Here is a 21837-nt window from a genome sequence, read left to right as displayed (position 1 = left end):
GGGGGGGGGGGGGGGGGGGGTCCCCCACCTCTCAAAACAGAGGGGGTCGTGTCCTCCCAGCTCCCCCACCCACCCCACCATGGATTTTGCTACTGATTTACAGTGTACAGATACATGATAAAGGAATAATGTTTAGTGCAAGGTAAAGCCAGCAAGAAATGTTGCTGTTGGAGTAGAGGTTCAAAATAGAGGAGCAATAACTCTGAAGAAGAGTCTTGACCTGAAATGTCACCCATTCCTTCTCTCCAGAGATGCTGCCTGACCCGCTGAGTTACTCCAGCATTTCGTGTCTATCTGGGGTGAGTGTAATGAGTGGTTGCAGATCCACTCTGTGATGAGACACCAATAGTCGCCAGGGTTGGGCGACATCTTCAGCTGATCGTGGTCAGTTGCTCTTCAATGCTAATCTCCATTGATGAGGAATAGGCAGAGGTGGACAGAGACAACAGCAGGAGTGCTGACCCATCATACTTTAATGGCAGAGTCAGATACTGCACTTCCCTGCAACAGGCGATCAGGTTGCAGCCATTTAATCTGCCCGTGTTACTCATGCCGCTGTCCTTTGGTTTAGTTTAGAGATACAGCACGTAGACAGGCCCTTCGGCCCACCGTGTCCAGCGATCCCCACACACTAGCACCATCCTACACACACCTGGGTTTTCTCCGGGTGCTCCGGTTTCCTCCCGCACTCCAAAGACGTGCAAGGTTTGCAGGTTAGATGGCTTCGGTAAAATTGTAAATTGTCCCTCGTGTGTGTAGGATAGTGGTAGTGTAGAGGGATCGTGGGTGAGTGCAGAGCGGTGGGCCAGGGAGCCTCTTTCCACGCTCTCTAAAAAAGTGTCTGTTGTGCCACGACCGTAGGTCTGGGCGTGCAGGGACGAGAGAGTGTGGGGGACAAGAGTGTGGGGGTGGGGATGATGATCTGATATGGACAACACACGCTGCCGCACTGGTGAGTAAGGCAAGGCAGCACCTTTACCACCTCAGGCAGCTGAGCAAATTCAGATTCTCTCTGAGGATCCTTTAGTGCTTCTACTCTGGGGCTGTGGAAAGCATCTTGTCCGGAACATTACCATCTGGTTTGGGAACAGCTCTGCCCAGGGCAAGAAGGCTCTGCAGAGAGTAGTGCGTTTGGACGAACGCACTATGGGAACTCCCCTTGCCCCCCTGCAGGAACTATACATCAGAAGGTGCAGATACAGAGCCAGCAACATTATGGGGGACCCCTACCACCCCAGCAACGGACTGTTCCAGCTGCAACAGTCAGGCAAACGCCTCCGCTGTCACGCTGTGAAAACAGGGAGGATGAGACAAAGTTTCTTCCCACAGGCCGTCAGGATTGTAAACTCTTATCTCACCAGGGACTAATTTACTGTTGTGTTGTGTCTTTTTAAAAGTACTGGGTTTTTTCTCTATTATGTAAATACTGATTCTGTTCTATTCTGTTCTGTAGTTTTTTGCACAATCCGCAGGCATTGCCACTTTCATTTTACTGCACATCTTGTATGTGTATGTGACAAATAAAGTTGACTTGAGTGTGTGGGGGTGGGATAAGAGAGTGGGGGTGAGAGCCAGTTCTTACCTCAGTTCACATTTGATCTGGACCCAGCCTGGACTGCGTAGGAAAGACCAGGGCTGGTACCACTTTTCGACAGTCTGCATGCTGGAACAGAGGACCTCCAGCCAGAGGGGCAGCACCTGCTCACTACACAAAGACGAGGTCTGTTAGACATCCCACCGGGTAGCATCGGAAATGAAAGAGAGCAGAGAAGGCGTCAAGCATCAGCAGGAATCAGGGCGATGGGCCTCGAATACCAAGCTGATGATCACACTGGGGATTGCCACAATATCACAAGAGTGCTCAAATCACAGATGTAGGGAGCTCCATGACATCTGCAGAAAACGGGCGACCACAATTGGCAGCACGGTGGCACAGCGGTAGAATTGCTGCCTCACAGCACCAGTGATCGCGGTTCGATCCTGACCACGGGTGCTGTCTGTACGGAGTTTGCACGTTCTCCCCGTGACCTGCGTGGGTTTTCTCCAGGTGCTCCGGTTTCCTCCCACACTCCAAAGACGTACAAGTTTGTAGGTTAGTCGGCTTGGTATAAATGTAAATTGTCCCTGGTGTGTGTAGAGTAGTGTTAGTGTGCGGGGGTCGCTGGTGGGCAGAAGGACCTGTTCCCACCGAGTCCCAACCAGCGATCCCCGCACATTAACACTATCCCACATACACACTAGGGACAATTTACAATCTTTACCAAGCCAATTTACCAAGCCAAAAGCCTGTAGGTCTTTAGAGTGTGGGAGGAAACCAGGGCTCCCGGAGCAAACCCACGCAGTCATGGGGAGAATGTACAGACGGGCACCCGTAGTCAGGATCGAACCGGGGTCTCTGGCGCGGTGAGGCAACAACACTACTGCTGCACGTTATTGTTGAATTATTTAAGAGGTGCATTACTGACAGGGCTGAAGCTCCAACAACCTTCACAAAGCCATTCTCCCTTGCTGAGGCTCTGCCCTCTACTGGCCACTTGTGCAACAACAAGCCCGAGTGAGAAAGTTGTTTAGGAAGGAACTGCAGATGCTGGTTTATCCCAACGAGACTCAGGCTTGTTGTTGCAGAAGTTACCAGCAGAGGGCAGAACGAGACACAAAATTCCCCTCCAGTCAATTTAAACTCTGATTCTTTATACTCCTATCCTGGGGAAAAAGTCTGTTTATTAATCTCAGCTACAGTTTTGTTTATTGTCACGTGCCCCATGGTACAGTGAACAGCTTTTGTTGCGTGCTATCCAGTCAGCAGATAGGCAATACATGATTGCAATCAAGCCATTTACAGTGTAGACAATAGACAATAGACAACAGGTGCAGGAGTAGGCCATTCGGCCCTTCGAGCCAGCACCGCCATTCAATGTGATCATGGCTGATCACCCCCAATCAGTACCCCGTTCCTGCCTTCTCCCCATATCCCCTGCCTCCGCTATTTTTAAGAGCCCTATCTAGCTCTCTCTTGAAAGCATCCAGAGAACCGGCCTCCACTGCCCTCTGAGGCAGAGAATTCCATAGACTCACCACTCTCTGTGTGAAAAAGTGTTTCCTCGTCTCCGTTCTCAATGGCTTACCCCTTATTCTTAAACTGTGGCCTCTGGTTCTGGACTCCCCCAACATCGGGAACATGTTTCCTGCCTCTAGTGTGTCCAAACCCTTAACAATCTTATATGTTTCAATAAGATCCCCACTTATCCTTCTAAACTCCAGAGTGTACAAGCCCAGCCGCTCCATTCTCTCAGCATATGACAGTCCTGCCATCCCAGGAATTAACCTTGTAAACCTACGCTGCACTCCCTCAATAGCGAGAATGTCCTTCCTCAAATTAGGGGACCATAACTGGATAGAGAGAGTACAGAGGAGATTTACTAGAATGTTGCCTGGGTTTCAACAACTAAGTTACAGAGATAGGTTGAATGTTAGGTCTTTATTCTCTGGAGCGCAGAAGGTTAAGGGGGGACCTGATAGAGGTCTTAAAAATGATGAGAGGGATAGACAGAGTTGATGTGGACAAGCTTTTCCCTTTGAGAATAGGGAAGATTCAAACAAGAGGACATGACTTCAGAATTAAGGGACAGAAGTTTAGGGGTAATATGAGGGGGAACTTCTTTACGCAGAGAGTGGTGGCGGTGTGGAATGAGCTCCCAGTGGAAGTGGTGGAGGCAGGTTCATTGGTATCATTTAAAAATAAATTGGATAGGCATATGGATGAGAAGGGAATGGAGGGTTATGGTACGAGTGCAGGCAGGTGGGACTAAGGGGAACAAAATTTGTTCGGCATGGACTTGTAGGGCCGAGATGGCCTGTTTCCGTGCTGTAATTGTTATATGGTTATATGGTTATATAACTGAACACAGATTATGTACAGATACATAATAAGGGAACGTTTAGTGCAAGGTAAAGCCAGCTAAGTCTGATTAAAGATAGTCAGAGGGTCACCAATGAGGTAGATAGTAGTTCAGGGCTAGGGCTATTCCCATCATGACTTTATACACTTGCCTAAGATCACCTCTGAGCCTCCTGCCCTCCGAGGCTGCTCAACCTCTCCCTATAGGTGAGGCACTCGAGTCCAGGCAACTCTTCTCTGTTTTGTTCCTAGCCTAAAGGCCTCGTTCCTCTAGCAGGCTGACCAAAACCAAACACAATACAGCTGAGTGGAACCTATTCAAACATGTTTGTCACACTCATTGGGAATGTTGCGGACTGGCCCGCTGCAGACTGCAGGAGTACATGCTGAGGCATGCACTGAAGCTCGGTGCAGCCAACGCCAAGGCTCGGTGGGGGAGGACCACAGTCTAGGGTCCTTCCGCTGCTGGACAAGGGGGGCAGGGTGTGGTGGAGACACCCCTCAAAATAAAGGGCAGGGATTCCATGCCAGTGGGCCACATGAGTGGCAGGGGTGTGGAGTAAAATTGTGGTTTGGGGAAACTGCATTGTGTGTATGTATAGCCTCCGAGAATGTCGGATGAATTTTTTGCACGATGCATGTATTGTGTATATTTATTACTTGATGAAAACCTATTTTGAAATGTTTTTTTAGATATTGTCGGTAAAATATTTGCTCCTACTTTGATGCAAGCAGCAAAGTGATTTGTGAGCGCTCTCAAAATGTGCCCTTCACCAGGGTTCAAAGTCCTGCCACCCTGCCCTCATAAACCTCCCGAAGCGAACACTAGTGGACATCATGTGGATCTTTTTGGGGGTCTTTTAGGGTCTTTGCTCCGACATCCCAAACCCATTCAGAATGGTAGTTTAACCAGCTACTGAAACCTACCCCAGAGCAGTAGAATGTTGATATGAATGTGGGTGGAATAAAATAGGGGAGGGGTGGATATTAGGGGGGGAGGGAGACACGGTTGCTGCCCTACAGCGCCAGAGCCCCCGGTTCGATGCTGACCACGGGTGCTGTCTGTAAGGAGTGTGTACGTTCTCCCTGTGACCTTAGATGCTGCCTCACCCGCTGAGTTTCTCCAGCATTTTTGTCTACCTCCCTGTGACCTCGTGGGTTTTATACGGGTGCGCTGGTTTCCTCCCATTCTCCAAAAGGTTTTGTAGGTCAATTGGCTGCTGTAAGTTGTCATTTGTCCCCAGTGTGTTGGACAGTGTTAGTGCACGGGGTGATCGATGGTCGGCACGGATTCGGTGGGCCGAAGGGCCTGTTTCTCGGCGGCAGAATTTTTCTCGGCAGCAGAATTCTACCCAGTGACGTTCTCTGATTTACTGTGAGCAGCCAAAGGATGCGTGAAGGCAAAACATGCACCGATTGTCTTATGACAAGAGATCAGTTATTGATTATTGAGTTGCCTGAGACGAGAGATCAGATATTGATTATTGTGTTGTCTGAGACGAGAGATCAGTTATTGATTATTGAGTTGTCTGAGACGAGAGATCAGTTATTGATTGAGTTGTCTGACACGAGAGATCAGTTATTGATCATTGAGTTGTCTGAGACGAGAGATCAGTTATTGATTGAGTTGTCTGACACGAGAGATCAGTTATTGATCATTGAGTTGCCTGAGACGAGAGATCAGTTATTGATTATTGAGTTGCCTGAGACGAGAGATCAGTTATTGATTATTGAGTTGTCTGAGACGAGAGATCAGATATTGATTATTGAGTTGTCTGAGACGAGAGATCAGTTATTGATTATTGAGTTGCCTGAGACGAGAGATCAGTTATTGATCATTGAGTTGTCTGAGACGAGAGATCAGTTATTGATTATTGAGTTGTCTGAGACGAGAGATCAGTTATTGATTATTGAGTTGTCTGAGACGAGAGATCAGTTATTGATTATTGAGTTGTCTGAGACGAGAGATCAGTTATTGATTATTGAGTTGCCTGAGACGAGAGATCAGTTATTGATTATATTTCACTCACCCACCTCTTCATGTTTTATGTCTCTTAGTGATTTTCCCATGCACTTTTGTCATTTTAGGTTGAGGCTTATTACTGTCATGTGTACCGAGGTACAGTGGAAAGCTTACTATCTATCCAAACAGATGAGATAACACGATACATAAATACAATCTAGTCAAACTCAAGTACAATAGGTAGAGCAAAGGAAAAGATACAGAGTATAGAGAAACATTTCCAGAGACACAGTTTAATGTCCGAAATGGGGTAGAGGTGAATCGGGCAGTTTTTTAATGCAGATAAATTTTTAAGGCAGAGATTGACAGATTCTTGAATAGTAGTCAAGGGTTATGGGGAGAATGGGTAAGTTTGAGATGGAAAGGTTTAGAAGGATGATCCCAGGAATGAGTAGGTTAACCTATGATGAGCGTTTGTCAGCACTGGGCCTGTACTCGCTGGAATTTTGAAGAATGAGGTGGGGGGGGCTCATTGAAACTTACCGAATAGTGAAAGGCCTGGGCAGTGGATGTGGCGAGGATGTTTCCACTAGTGGGAGAGTCTAGGACTAGAGGTCATAGCTTCAGTATTAAAGGATGTACTTTTCGGAAGGAGATGAGGAGAAATGTATTTAGTCAGAGGGTGGTGAATCTGTGGAATTATTTGCCACAGAAGGCGGTGGAGGCCAAGTCAGTGGATATTTTTAAGGCAGAGGTAGATAGATTCTTGAATGGTATGGGTGTCAGAGACTATGGGGAGAAGGCAGGAGAATGGGGTTAGGAGGGAGAGATAGATCAGCCATGATTGAATGGCGGAATAGACTTGATGGGCCGAATGGCCAAATTCTGCTCCTCTCACCAATTAGCATGAACAGTGCCCTCCCTAGCTTACGGAAGGACCGTTCAGAAGCCTGACCTGATAACGGAGGGGAAGAAGCTGTTCTCGAGTCTGCTGGTGGTCATTTTCAAGCTTCTGTACCGTCTGCTGGTCAGGAGCGGGGAGAAGAAGGAACAACCAGGGTGGGACAAGTCTATGATCATGTTGACAGCTTCTCGGAGACAGAGTGAAGTGTGGACGGGGGTTTATTACATCAGGTTTATTGCCCTGAGATGGCTTATTTCCTCAAAGTATTTTCAACAAATCCCTTCTTGATCTTAAAGCTGTGTTTCATCTGAGCCATCACATTGAGCCTTTAAGTATTTCTTTGTGTGACCCTGGTTCCGAGCCTCAAGGGATAGGACAATGGAGAGGAGAGTGGAGACTTTCACTTACTTCAGTCCCACACAGATCAGCGATCGGAACTTCACATCCATCTGGGCGTGTGCAGAGTCGTGACTCATGTTCACCGACTGGACAGCCTGAAAGAAAACCAGAGCTAGCACTGATGGAACCAGAGGTTCGGACAAGGATTTAGGGCAGCACGGTGGTGCAGCGGTAGAGTTGCTGCCTCACAGCGCCAGAGACCCGGGTTCGATCCTGACCACGGGCGCTGTCTGTACGGAGTTTGCACGTTCTCACTGTGACCTGCGTGGGGTTTCTCCGAGATCTTCGGTTTCCTCCCACATTCCAAAGACGTACAGGTTTGTAGGTAAATTGGCTCGGGATAATTGTAAATTGTCCCTAGTGTGTGTAAGATAGTGAAAGTGTGCGGGGATCGCAGATCAGTGGCAATCAGTGGGCCAAAGGGCATGTTTCTGCACTGTATCTCGAAACTAAACTAAGACAGTGGCTCATCTTCATTTAGCCGTTTAGGATTTTAATTGGGAAAAACAATTCAAATTATCATCCCTTATTTTAGTACTCTTTTTCTCACAAAATAAACTTCCAGTGGTAGATATGTGTTTTAGATACAGCGTGGAACCAGACACTTCGGCCCACCGAGTCTGCACCGACCAGCGATCCCCGCACACTAACACTGTCCTACACACACTAGGGACAATTTATAATGTTTTACCCAAGCCAATGAACCTACAAACCTGTACGTCTTTGGAGTGTGGGAGGAAACCGGAGCATTCGGAGAAAACCCACGCAGATCACGGGGAGAACATACAAACTCCGTACAGACAGCGCACGTATTCAGGATTGAACCCGGGTCTCTGGCGCTGTGAGGCAGCAACTCTACCGCTGCGCCACCATGCCGCACAGGGAATTACAATAATGGAAATTCTGTTGTCAAACATAAGCACCATGTTATTAATTTGAGGAAGGACATCCTTGTGATTGAGGCAGTGCAGCGTAGGGTCACGAGATTGATACCTGGGATGGCGGGACTGTCATATGAGGAAAGATCGAAAAGACTAGGCTTGTATTCACTGGAGTTTAGAAGGATGAGGGGGATCTTATGGAAACATATAAAATTATAAAAGGACTGGACAAGCTAGATGCAGGAAAAATGTTCCCAATGTTGGGCGAGTCCAGAACCAGGGGCCACAGTCTTAGAATAAAGGGGAGGTCATTTAAGACTGAGGTGAGAAAAACACTTTTCCATCAAGAGAGTTGTGAATTTATGGAATTCCCTGCCACAGAGAGCAGTGGAGGCCAAGTCACTGGATGGATTTAAGAGAGAGTTAGATAGAGCTCTAGGGGCTGGTGGAATCAAGGGATATGGGGAGAAGGCAGGCATGGGTTATTGATAGGGGACGATCAGCCATGATCTCAATGAATGGCGGTGCTGGCTCGAAGGGCCGAAAGGCCTCCTCCTGCACCTATTTTCTATGTTCTATGTTTCTATTATTGAACTAAATCCTATTTCTATATTCGTAGGTGTGGACTACTGGGAATATCAGAAAATTACTACGTCTGAATTCCTGCCAACTTCCCTAACTCGTATGCTGGACCTCAAACCTCTTTGTCCATACTTTGTCAATTCTCACTTTGAAAATAACTTTAATACAACATGGAAACAGGCCCTCTGGATCACACTGCCCGTCGATTATGCTTAACACTCACTAGTTCCTTGTTATCCCAACTTTCGCATCCACTCCCGACACACTAGGGGCAATTTACAGAGGCCAATTAACCTACAAACCCGCACGTCCTTGCAACGTGGGAAGAAACTGGAGCACCCGGAGGAAACTCACGCGTTGACAGGGAGAAGGTGAAAACTGAGTTGTAGGTTGAGGTTGGGCAGATGAGGACCATATTCCTTGAGTACAGGAGTACAGGAGGATGAGGGGTGATCTCAGAGGTGTATAGGACCATGAGGGGAATAGATAGGGTAAATGCACAGAGACTTTCATTCAGTATAAGGGACTTGAGGACCAGGGGACATGTTTTAAGATGAGTAGTGGGTATTTAGAACAAGCTGCCAATGCAGGTAGTTGAGGCAGGTACTATAAGAACATTTAAAAGACAGACACAAAAAGCTGGAGTAACTTAACTGGTCAGTCAGCATCTCTGGAGAAAAGGAATAGGTGACATTTCGGGTCGAGAACCTTCTTCTCTTAAATAGATAATAGACAATAAGTGCAGGAGTAGGCCATTCGGCCCTTCTAGCCAGCACCGCCATTGAATGTGATCATGGCTGATCATCCACAATCAGTATCCCGTTCCTGCCTCCTTTCCATATCCCCTAACTCTGCTATCTTTAAGAGCTCTATCTAACTATCTAAATATTTAAAAGAGATCTGTACAGGCTGATGAATAGGAAGATATGGGCCCAAATGTGGGCAGGTGGGACGAGTGTAGATGGGGCATCTTGGTTGGCATGGCCAAGTTGGGCCAAAGGGCCTATTTCCGTGATGACTCCACATAGACAGCATCTGAGGTCAGGATCAAACGCGGATGTCTCTGGCAGTGTGAGGCACTGTCTCTACCCGCTGTGCCACTGTGCCGCCCTTAGATGTCTGGCTCCTACCCCGCCTCTACAGTACAGGAAGGAGGGAGTGAGAGTAGCTGTGAGAACATCAAGTCGTAATCAGATGTCGGCTTGATAATAATGTAAGGGGGCGCTCAGTCTGACCATGAAAATCCAGGGATATAGAGGGCAAAATGACGCTGCAAGAACCGATACACAGTGGATATAAAAGAGAATGTCAGCGTGGCATTGGGCGGGTGCGGGCTTACTCGAGGGTTACCAGTTAATGGAGACAAAAGGAACTGCAGATGCCGATTTTACATTAAAAAAACACACAAAGTGCTGGAGTAACTCAGCGGGTTAGGCAGCATCTCTGGACATCATGGATGGAAGGAACTGCAAATGCTGGTTTACACCGGATAGATACACAATGCTCTGCGGGACAGGCAGCATCTCTGGAGAGAAGGAATGGGTGAGGTTTCGGGGTCGAGTCCCTTCTTCAGACAGATGGCGGTTGGGACGGGTCTGAAGAACGGTCCCCACTCCTGAAACGTTGCATGAGGTACTCCAGCATTTTGTGTCTGACCGGGAAACAACTTTGCACCTCCGTCCAGCCTCACGTCCCTTCTTCTCCTCCGTCTCCCGCACCTCCCCCACCCCCACCCCCGAGGAAACTCGTTGACAAATCCCACTTCTGCCGTATGTATCCCTTGCCAAGGTCAGAACCCCCCCCCCCCCCCCTGCTCAGAAATCGGCCCCTCCCTCCATCGCTCCCCTCCGCCCCGTTACTCACTCTGTACAGAAGTTCCTCAGGGGTCAGCACCTTTCCATCTTCATCCAACCTGCAAGAATGAATGTCCATTATGTGATGCACCCATGGCAGCGTCCAGCACAGAAACAGGCTCTGCAGACCTTTGTATGTCCTTGGAGTGTGGGAGAGGAATCCAGAGCTCCCGGAGAAAACCTACACGGTCACGGAATCAACTCGGGCTGCGTGTTTGTCTCACGGTTCCCTCCTGAGGCGCAACCAGCAGTGACACAGGGAGCTCAGGCCCAGCCAGGGCCCAGCCCTGACACACACTCATTCATCCCATTTACTAACACTTCATCTCTAGTGTTCTACATTTAGTTTAGAGATACAGCGCGGTAACAGGCCCTTCAGCCCACCGAGTCCGCACCGACCAGCAAACACAAACACTACCCTATACACTCTAGGGACAATTTACAATTTTACCAACGCCAATTAACTTACAAACCTGTTCGTCTTTGGAATGTGGGGGGGAAACCGGAGCACCCGGAGAAAACCCACGCGGTCCCGGAGAGAACGTACAAACTCCGTACAGACAGAAGCTGCAGTCTAATCTGTGTGAAGTCTTTGGTTGTACTAATTGCTTGTCTAATTTAAAGTCAGGGTACCCCACAATACAGTACTGGTACAGTAAACCCTTGTTTTAACGGACCCCTTTATAATGGATTTGGACATAGCGGATGGGCCTGCTCATGCCACCCTAGCTCGCACTGCCTCCCCTCTGCTTACAGCCCTGGCTTCCACTGCCACCCTCAGCTCACAGGGTGCCCCAGCGAGCCTTTCGTCACCCACCCTGCAGTCCGGCTGACACGGCTGTTGTTGTGCCTCGCGTTGTAGCCCTGTGGGGATAGCGCTTTCATCAGGTTAATTTACGGTGAAAGGACACAGTGATGGAGTAACTCGGGCGGCAGGCTGGCGCGGCGGTGCAGCTACTGCCTCACAGCGCCAGAGACCCGGGTTCGATCCTGACTACGGGCGCTTGTCTGTACAGAGTTTGTACGTTCTCCCTGTGGCCTGCGTGGGTTTCCTCCGAGATCTTCAGTTTCCTCCCACACTCCAAAGACGTGCAGGTTTGTAGGTTGACAAAAGTGCTGGAGAAACTCTGCGGGTGCGGCAACATCTATGGAGCGAAAGAAATAGGCAATGTTTCGGGTCGAAACCCCCCTTCAGAATTAATTGGCTTGGGATAAATGTAAATTGTCCCCAGTGTGTTAGTATGCGGGGATAGCTGGTCGGTGCAGACTCGATGGGCTGAAGGGCCTGTTTCCGTGCTGTATCTCAGCAGACTGAATCCGTCGGAAGAAGGGTCCCGACATCACCTATGCATGTTCTCCAGAGATACAGCTGGACCTGCTGAGCTACTCCAGCACTTTGTGTTCTTTAGTGTATTAACTAGCATCTGCAGTTCTTTGTTACAACTACATGAGATGATAATACCGTACTCGGTTGTAGTGAACAATCGGCAACAACGGACAATGGTCCGTTATAACGAGGGTTCACTCGATTTCTATTAGATAAAAACCTAAGATAACCACAAAATGCAGGAGTAACTCAACGGGACAGGCAGCATCTCCGGAAAGAAGGAATGGGTGACATTTCTGATCGAAACCCTTCTTCAGACCCGAAACAATAGACAATAGACAATAGGCCATTCGGCCCTTCGAGCCAGCACCGACATTCAATGTGATCATGGCTGATCATCCCCAATCAGTACCCCGTTCCTGCCTTCTCCCCATATCCCCTGACTCCGCTATTTTTAAGAGCCCTATCTAGCTCCCTCTTGAAAGCATCCAGAGAACCTGCCTCCACCGCCCTGTGAAACATCACCCATTCGATCTCTCCAGAGATGCTGCCTGTCCCGCTGCGCTACTCCAGCATTTAATGTCTACCTTCGGGTAGATCAGCATCTGCAGTTCCTTCCTACAGATATTAAAATAACAACTTGGCCTGTGGTCACACTGACAGCAACTTGTACAGTGATCCTGTACAGTGCATGTAACAATGGAAAGAAATAAACCCGCAGATTATTTAATGTTCTTCCATCAAACAATCTCAAAGTAAGCACAGCAAAACATGCATTATACAGAAATAGACCTTATGTGTAGGAACGAACTGCAGATGCTGGTTTAAGCCGAAGATAGACACAAAATAACTCAGCGGGACAGGCAGCATCTCTGGAGAGAAGGAACGGGTGATGTTTTGGGTCTGAAGAAGGGTCTCAAACCTGAAACGCCACCCGTGCCTTCTCTCCTGCTGCCTGTTTTTTTGTGTCTATCTTCGGCTTAAACCAGCATCTGCAGTCCGTTCCTAGACCTTAGTAGACCTTGGTTCGTTTTACTAATGAAACAAATTGAGTATCGCGTACCTGTATGTCTTACACAGCACCAGCCGGGAATACACCGAGTCAAAGTCTCTCTCCACCTCCTTCCCGGCAGCCTAGGTAATGAAGGGTGGGTGATGGCATACATGGTGGAGCAAGAGGAGAATCAGAAGGACAGTATTCAAAGAGGGGGAAGGGATGAGAGGGGGCAATAAGGGAAAATATGCGGTGCAGAGATGGGGGACAAAAAGGGAAGATGAAAATAGTTGAGGAGAACAAGTGAAGTGAGAAGAGAGGAGCGGAGATATGTTGGGGCAGATAGTGTGGAGACGATGAGGAAAGTGAGAGGGAGAGGGAAACACAGAGGGGGAAGGAAGAAGGGATGAGGGGATAAAAAGTCACAGAAAAGAGAACAAGGAAGATGGGGGAGGAGCAGAGAGGAGAGAAGAAGAAAAATAAAATTAATTGTCTGGCCATAATTTATAGTCACAGAATGATACAGCGTGGAAACAGGCCCTTCAGCCCAACTTGCCCACATCGGCCAACATATCCCAGCTACACTGGTCCCACCTACCCTTGTTTGGTCCATATCCCTCCAAACCTGTCCTATCCATGTACCTGTCTAACTGTTTCTTAAATGTTGGGATAGTCCCAGCCTCTACTACCTCCTCTGGCAGCTTGTTCCATACACCCACCACCCTTTGTGTGAAAAAGTTACCCCTCAGATTCCTATTAAATCATTTCCCTTTTACCATAAACCAATGTCCTCTGGTCCTCGATTCCCCTACTCTGGGCAAGAGACTGTGTGCATCTACCCAATCTATTCCTCTCATGATTTTATACACCTCTACGAGATCACTCCTCATCCTCCTGCGCTCCAAGGAATAGAGTCCCTGTATCTCTCGCTATGACTCTGACTATCTTCGGTTTTCCCCCACACTCCATAGACGTACAGGTTTGTAGGTTAATTGGCCTGGTGTATGTGTAAATTGTCCTTGGGGTGTGTAGGATAGTGTTAATGTGCGGGGATCGCTGGTCGGTGTTTCTGCACTGTATCTCTAAAACTAAAACCAGTAGGTGAGGCCGAACAATGGCAGCCTCGGCCAACGGCCTGTCTCGTATTTTTCTTGTTTGTTGTTTTTAGTCTATTACTAAATGTGTGTTTTAGTGTACCTTTAGTTTTGCATTTTGTGTGGGGTGGGGGGAATTTTTTTAATCTCTTTTCTTGACGGAGATGCGACTTTTTATCTCCGTCCACACTGCGGCCTAACATCGTGTAGCTGGCGGACTCTTGCCGGGGATCGACATCGGGAGCCTGCGGACTTAACATCGTGGAGCTCGCGTTCCCTGGTTAGGGACCGACTCCAAGTCGCAGGATCTTTGACCGCCCCGACTCGGGAGCTTCGACCGCCCCGACTGCAGATGGTTCGACTGCTCCGACCACGGGAGAAAAGGAGGATAGAAGATAAGACTATTGCCTTCCATCACAGTGGGGAATGTAGTGGAGCCGCTGTGGTGGAAGTTTATGTTGTTGTGTGCCTTGTTGCTCTCTTTGGTATGACTGTATGGCAAATCAAATTCTTTGTGTGTCGCAAAACACACTTGGCTAATAAATTAATAATAACCAATTTCGATTACGATTAAAACTAAACAGAGTGCTCAAAACAGAACACAACACTCTAAATACGATCTCACACCGTGACCTCCCAACTTCTGTACTCGGTACTAAATACTACATTTGTTTACTTAAACAAAAACAGTGCGAGATAATTGACAGGTACACAAAAATGCTGGAGAAACTCAGCGGGTGCAGCAGCATCTATGGAGCGAAAGAAATAGGCGACGTTTCGGGCCGAAGCCCTTCTTCAGACTGATGGGGGGGTGGGGGGGGGGAGAAGGAAGGAAAAAGGGAGGAGGAGGAGCCCGAGGGCGGGGGGATGGGAGGAGACAGCTCGAGGGTTAAGGAAGGGGAGGAGACAGCAAGGGCTAGCAAAAACTGGGAGAATTCAATGTTCATGCCATCCGGACGCAAGCAACCCAGGCGGAATACGAGGTGCTGTTCCTCCAATTTCCGGTGTTGCTCACTCTGGCAATGGAGGAGACCCAGGACAGAGAGGTCGGATTGGGAATGGGAGGGGGAGTTGAAGTGCTGAGCCACCGGGAGTTCAGGTTGGTTATTGCGGACTGAGTGGAGGTGTTCGGCGAAACAATCGCCCAACCTCCGCTTAGTCTCACCGATGTAGATCAGCTGACATCTAGAGCAGCAGATGCAGTAGATGAGGTTGGAGGAGATACAGGTGAACCTTTGTCGCACCTGGAACGACTGCTTGGGTCCTTGAATGGAGTCGAGGGAGGAGGTGAAGGGACAGGTGTTGCATTTCTTGTGGTTGCAACGGAAAGTGCCCGGGGAGGGGGTGGTACGGGAGGGAAGGGAAGAATTGACAAGGGAGTTGCGGAGGGAGTGGTCTTTGCGGAAGGCAGACATGGGGGGAGATGGGAAGATGTGGCGAGTGGTGGGGTCACGTTGGAGGTGGCGGAAATGGCGGAGGATTATTTGTTGTATTTGCCGGCTGGTGGGGTGAAAGGTGAGGACTAGGGGGACTCTGCCCTTGTTGCGAGTGCGGGGATGGGTGGAGAGAGCAGTGTTGCGGGGTATGGATGAGACCCTGGTGCGAGCCTCATCTATGGTGGCGGAGGGGAATCCCCGTTCCCTGAAGAACGAGGACATTTCTGATGCCCTGGTGTGGAACGTCTCATCCTGGGAGCAGATGCGGCGTAGGCGGAGGAATTGGGATGGAGTCTTTACAGGGGGCAGGGTGGGAAGACGTGTAGTCCAGATAGCCATGTGAGTCAGTTGGTTTGTAGTGTAAATTGACAAATGGAGATTTTTGGAAAGCGGGTGAGGTGCCGTTACCTCTTCGATGAACAGCCAGGGATGACAGGGCCCACCAAGGATGGATGGTTTCTTCAGACCCTGCTCAAATATCGCCTTGAGAGCCGGACAGAGCGAGCCCCGCACCAAGTCTGTTATGGCTTCCGATACCGAATCATCTCCAGCCATCGAGTACTGCAGGCAGGAACACAAATCACCCTGTCAGCATGTGAGACACACCAAAGCGAGAATGCGTGGGAAACATGGCGATGAATAGCGCAGCACTTTACGGAATACAGTACGCACACATGATGCATACATTCGTTAGTGATAGGACCAGATTTCGGCCCATCAGGGCTGGTCTATCTGTCCCTCTCAACCTCATTCTCCTGCCTTCTCCCCATAACCCCTGACACCCGCACTAATCAAGAACCTATCCATCTCAGCCTCAAAAATATCCAATGACTTGGCCTCCATAGCCGTCTGTGGCAAGGAATTGGACAGGACAGAACGCCACAGGAGATCCTTTTCCCCTGTGGTTATTAAACTTCACAACTCTTCCCCCTTCTGTCGTGGGGTAGACTGAGTGACACCCCTCCCCCTCCCCCACCCCCAATCTTTGCACATCCCCCAAGCCTTTCCACTCGTCACTTTAATTTCATGTTTCATGTATTTTGTGTTTGTATGAATGTTGCCAGATCTATTTACCTCCTGGGAAAAATCAAGTTCTATCGTATTGTATTGTATTGTATTGAATTCCACCCTCTGACTAAAGAAATTCCTCCTCATCTCCTTGCTAAAGGACCATCCTTTTATTCTGAGGCTCTGGCCTCTGGTCCTCAACCCACGAGTAGAAACATCCTCTCCACATCCACATCTACCCAGGCCTTTCACTATCTGGAATGCCTGACCTCAGCTTAATAAACAGAGCAGAATGTGTGGAAATGTTCACTTCCAAGGGCATAGAAATCAACGAAACATTTCCTTGATCCCCTCCAATTAACCCACGGGCTGAAGAAGGGTCCTGACTCAAAGCGTCTCCCATCCTTTTTCTCCAGAGATGCCGCCTGGCTCGTTGAGTGACTCCAGCACCATGTGTCAATCTTCTAGCTGATCAATGGGATCGACAAGGGCAGGGCCACTAGCAAAGTCTTTCTCGACATTGGAAGGGTAGGAACTGCACCTGTGCATGAGGTTGTAGTTACAACTGTGTCCAGGTGCCTGGCACACAAATGTGAATCTACCAACATAGTCACAGAGTGATACAGCATTGAAACAGGCCCTTCGGCCCAACCTGCCCACACCGGCCAAACATATCCCAGCTACACTAATCCCACCCGCCTGCCTTTGATCCATATCCCACCAAACCTGTCCTGTCCATGTACCAGTCTAACTGCTTCTTAAACGTTGGGTTAGTCCCTGCCTCTACTACCTCCTGTAGCAGCTTGTTCCACACACCCACCGCCACCCAGCAGTCAGCTCACCTCTTTACTCCGTTCATCCAGGATCTCCACAAACTTTGCAGGAAACCAGCCTGTTGGAAGGAAAGGTCAGAGATGAATTTAGCAACACCGAACACAACGTCCTGGCATCCCATGTCCATAACCAGCAGTGCATGAAATGCTTCATCACGCCTGGGACATTAGTCCTGTGTTTGACTACCACAGCAGCAGATCCTCCCTCACCCACAATCTGCTGTGAGCTATCCACCTCAAGTCAAGATTATAGTCATAGTTTTAAATCTTAGAGATACAGCGCGGAAATTGTCCCATCAGCCCACCGAGTCCACGCCGACCAGCGATCCTCGCACAATAACGGGCCTGTCCCACTTTCACGACCCAATTCACGACCTCTGCCGAGTTTGCCCTTGACTCATACAAGGTCGTAGGAGGTCGTAGGTAGGTCGTAGCAGGTCGTGATGCTAGTCGTAGGTACTCGTGGCATCAAGTAGGTCGGGGCATTTTTCAACATGATGAAAAATGTCCACGAGTAAAAAAGGTTGTGAATTAGGTCGTGGAAGTGGTACAGGCTCTTAATGCTATCGTACACACACTAGGGGAAATTTACACTTATACCAAGCCAATTAACCTACAAACCTGCACGTCTTTGGAGTGTGGGAGGAAACTGAGAAAACCCACACGGTCACAGGGAGAACGTCCAAAGTCCGTACAGACAGCACTGATAGTCAGGATCGAACCTGGGTCTTTGGCGCTGTAAGGCAGCAACTCTACCACTGCACCACTGTGCCGCCATGCGTCATATACACAAGTACGGTGAGATACAGGTACAAAGAAAATCCTGCTTGTAACTGTTGTCTTTCCCCGTTCATTAGTTCTACTTCCTCGGAAGACCAAGGAAATTCAGAATGTCTCCTCGGACTCTGAGCGATTTCTACAGATGCACGGCAACGCAGAACGCATCCTATCAGGATGCATCACAGATTGGGTTGGCTATTGCTCTGTCCAAGACCGGGAGAAATCACGGAGGGTTGTGGATGTAGCTCAGTCGATCACACAAAAAACAGCCGAAGATAGACACAAAAAGCTGGAGTAACTCAGCGGGTCAGGCGGCATCTCTGGAGAACAGGAATAGGTCTGACGAAGGGTCTCAACCCGAAATGTCACCCATTCCTTTTCTCTAGAGATGCTGTCTGACCCGCTGAGTTACTCCAGCTTTTTGTGTGTATCGTTAGTACAGATAGCCAGGCTGAGAGAGAATGCGTGTGCTGGTGAATGGGAGACGGGAGGGGGGAAGGCCTGATAGGAGTATGTGTGAGGGTGGGAGTGAGGCAGGACTATGGGAAAGAGGAAGGGGAGCGTCGTGTGAAGATCTGTGTGCCTGCAGTCTGTGGGACTGAGGGACACTTTGCCCATTGACTCTGATATCGGCCAAGGGAGGTAGGTCGTGCATGACTGGGCTCTGCACAAGCTCTCAATTTGCCGAGAGGAGAACGTTTATTTAAAGAATGAGCAAAATCAAGTGTAGGGTAGCACGGTGATAGAGCTACTGCCTCACAGCGCCAGCGACCTGGGTTCAATCCTGGCTGTGGGTGCTGTCTATACGAACTTTGTACGTTCTCTGGCTCGAAAGGCCGAATGGCCTACTCCTGCGCCTATTGTCTATTGTCCCTGTGACCTGCGTGGGTTTTCTCCGGGTGCCCCGGTTTCCACCCACACTCCAAAGACGTACAGGTTTGGAGGTTAATTGGCATCAGTAAAATTGTAAATTGTCCCTAGCGTGTGTAGGGTAGTGTTAGTGTGCGGGGATCATTGGTGGGTGCGGACTCGGTGGGCCGAAGGGCCTGTTTCTGCGCTGTATCTCTAAACTAAAACTAAAACGAAACTTCTCGCATGAAAGGAAGACTATCCTCACCAGGGAACAAGCACTGTGAGGAGATAACTATGTAAAAAAACGACGTGCTGTAAATCATCACCCAATTTTGGCGATTACTCCAGCGTCTGAGAGGAGACTAAAACTAGAGGGAGACACAAGAGATTGCAGATGCTTGAATCTGGAGAAAAAAACAAAATGGCTGAGGAATCTGGAGGAACTCAGTGGGTCGGGCAGCATCTGAGAGAGAGACCCTTCTTCACACTGCTGATGCTTCTTTGCGTCGAAGGGTCACCTGTCCCTTCTCTCCAGAGATGCTGCCTGACCCGCTGAGTTACTCCAGCATTTTGTGTCTATCCTTAATCACACTCTCCTTTTCCAAAACTAGAGAACATAGGTTTAAGTTGAGAGTGGGAAGTTCTAAAGGGAAGACGATGGACTGGTGGGGATATGGGATGAGCTGCCAGAGGGAGAGGGAGAGGCAAGAGAGAACTTCATTGTCCCGTTGCCAGTATGATATGAAACGCCCTTGACACCTATGCCACGCAGATTCTTTAGTCAGAGGGTAGTTAATCCGTGGAACTGATTTCCACAGAGGGCTGTGGAGGCCAAGTCAGTGGATATTTTTAAGGCAGAGTTAGGCAGAGTAGGCAGGCCAAAGTTCTTGATTAGAACGGGTGTCAAGAGAAGGCAGCAAAATGAGATGAGGTGGCAGAGATCAGCCATGGTTGAATGGCGGAGTTCTTGATTAGAACGGGTGTCAAGAGAAGGCAGCAAAATGAGATGAGGTGGCAGAGATCAGCCATGGTTGAATGGCGGAGTAGACGCGATGGACCGAATGGCCTAATTCTACTCCTATGACATCTCGACCGTTATCATCTGCTGGTGAACCTCTGGCGTCAGAAGACCAACAATGATTTCTCTGCGCAGGAATGAACTGCAGCTGCTGGCTTATACCAAAGAAAGACACAAATTGCTGGGGTAACTCAGCGGGTCAGATAGTGGGATAGGTGAGTTTTCAGGTTGGGACCCTTCTTCAGCCTGCTGAAGGGTCCTGGCCCGAAACGTCACCCATCCTTTTTCTCCTGAGATGCTGCCTGACCCGCTGAGTCACTCCAGCAGTTTGTGTCTGTCTAGAGTTTTGTGTGTTGTCTGAGTGTATGTGGCTGTGAAGCTGCTGCAAGCAAGATTTTCTTGCCGTACTTATGCATACGACACTAAACTGGAGCTCCCTTGACAGAGCAACCCTATCCCTCTTACTTCCAGCTCTGCAACCGATGTGACCTTCACGATAACCATTCACATTCATTGCTGACGTCGTGAAGGGCCCATTGCGCTCACTTGATTCTTGCTCTCATGTGGCCTGAAGTTATTTGGTCGGGTAGATGCACCGAGTCGTTGCCCAGAGTAGGGGAATCGAGGACTAGAGGGCATAGGTTTAAGGTGAAGGGGAAAAGATTCAATAGGAATCTGAGAGGTGACTTTTTCACACAAAGGGTGGTGGGTGTATGGAACATGCTGCCAGAGGAGGTAGTTGAGGCTGGGACTATCCCAACGTATGACAGTTAGACAGGTACATGAATAGGACAGGTTTGGTGGGATATGGACCAAGTGCAGGCAGGTGGGACTAGTGTAGCTGGGACATTGTTGCCTGGTGTGGGCAAGTTGGGCCAAAGGACCTGTTTCCACACGGTATCACTCTATGAAGGGCCTGTTTCCACACTGTATCACTATGAAGGGCCTGTTTCCACACTGTATCACTCTATGATTGAAGACTGGCTTTAGTGCTGGTGGGAATCATTGTCAGAGCCCCAGCCAGCTCCTCCCTCCTCTCCCGATGCCTGGCATCGATGCATCTCATAAAGCACAGGGGATTTATCTATCTTCCCTTCATCAAACAGAAAGTATGGGGGGCGGGGGGGGGGGTTGAGTTTTTTGAGTTGGGGGCTTAGGGGTAGAATGGGGAGGTGTGTAAGAAGGCATTGCAGATTCTGGTTTACACTGAAGATAGACGCAAAATGCTGGGGTAACTCAGCGGGACAGGCAGCACCTCTGGATCTGGAAGGGTCTCGACCCCAAACATCCCATCTCTCCAGAGATGCTGCCCGTCCCGCTGAGTTACTCCAGCATTTTGTGTCTTTCTATGGGGAGGCCTCTGTTGAGGGCAGATGGTACTGTATCGGAAAGGGGGAGGTCGGGGGGGGGATGGTGAAAACACGACAAGGGTGAGGGTTGGGGAGGGGGCAAGGGATGGGGCCAACAATGACCATTTGTGCACACAGCTGAAAGTTGGCCACAATGTCATTGCTGAGCCAGAATGACACTTGATCTAGTTCAGTTGTTTATTGTCACGTGTACTGAAGTACAGCGTGAAGCTACAGAGCTGTGCTGCCGCGGGCGACCGGACTGAAGGGCGTTGTAGAGGCACTCACCTCGTAGACCATTCAGCTCCCCCACCCAGCAATGCTCATCCTTCTGAGAGATGATCTGAAAGGTACAAGCGTCCACCTCAGTTACCGGGGAAAAGGTGGCATCAAAGACTCAACAAGAACACAACACGGCAGGGTCCAAAATAACATGCGTCACAGGGGTAACCCGAGATGTCGGAGCACTTTACCTACAGCGTGCTGCTTCACGTCACGTGTAGTCACATAAAGTGAACTTGTGTAGTCAGCGGCAACGCCAGCCACTTCACATATAGTGGAGACACAAGGAACGGCAGATGTAGCTCTTTGTCCCTCAACGTCTGTATACTCTGTACATTTGCAATGAAGGCTAATGTTTCACTGGCCTTTCTAGTGGCGGCACGG

General features: G+C 49.1%; 1 protein-coding gene across 5 annotated transcripts in view; it reads right to left on the bottom strand.

Moving 5' to 3' along the window:
• Window positions 1-21837, bottom strand: part of sgsm3 (small G protein signaling modulator 3) — a 112574-nt gene that overhangs the window by 3924 nt on the left and 86813 nt on the right. For all 5 annotated transcript variants that reach the window (XM_055662987.1, XM_055662986.1, XM_055662988.1 and 2 more), the window contains 7 exons: window positions 21460-21514; window positions 17182-17231; window positions 15740-15892; window positions 12871-12941; window positions 10491-10539; window positions 7174-7259; window positions 1583-1705 (listed from right to left, as the gene is read on the bottom strand). In XM_055662987.1, coding sequence (XP_055518962.1) covers window positions 1583-1705; window positions 7174-7259; window positions 10491-10539; window positions 12871-12941; window positions 15740-15892; window positions 17182-17231; window positions 21460-21514 — 587 coding nt within the window. The remainder of the gene's footprint in view (window positions 1-1582; window positions 1706-7173; window positions 7260-10490; window positions 10540-12870; window positions 12942-15739; window positions 15893-17181; window positions 17232-21459; window positions 21515-21837) is intronic.

The sequence above is a fragment of the Leucoraja erinacea genome, chromosome 37 (assembly GCF_028641065.1).
Source record: "Leucoraja erinacea ecotype New England chromosome 37, Leri_hhj_1, whole genome shotgun sequence".
Lineage (NCBI taxonomy): Eukaryota > Metazoa > Chordata > Chondrichthyes > Rajiformes > Rajidae > Leucoraja > Leucoraja erinaceus.
Note: the sequence above shows the minus strand (reverse complement) of the source record. Positions and strands in the feature narration are given on the sequence as shown.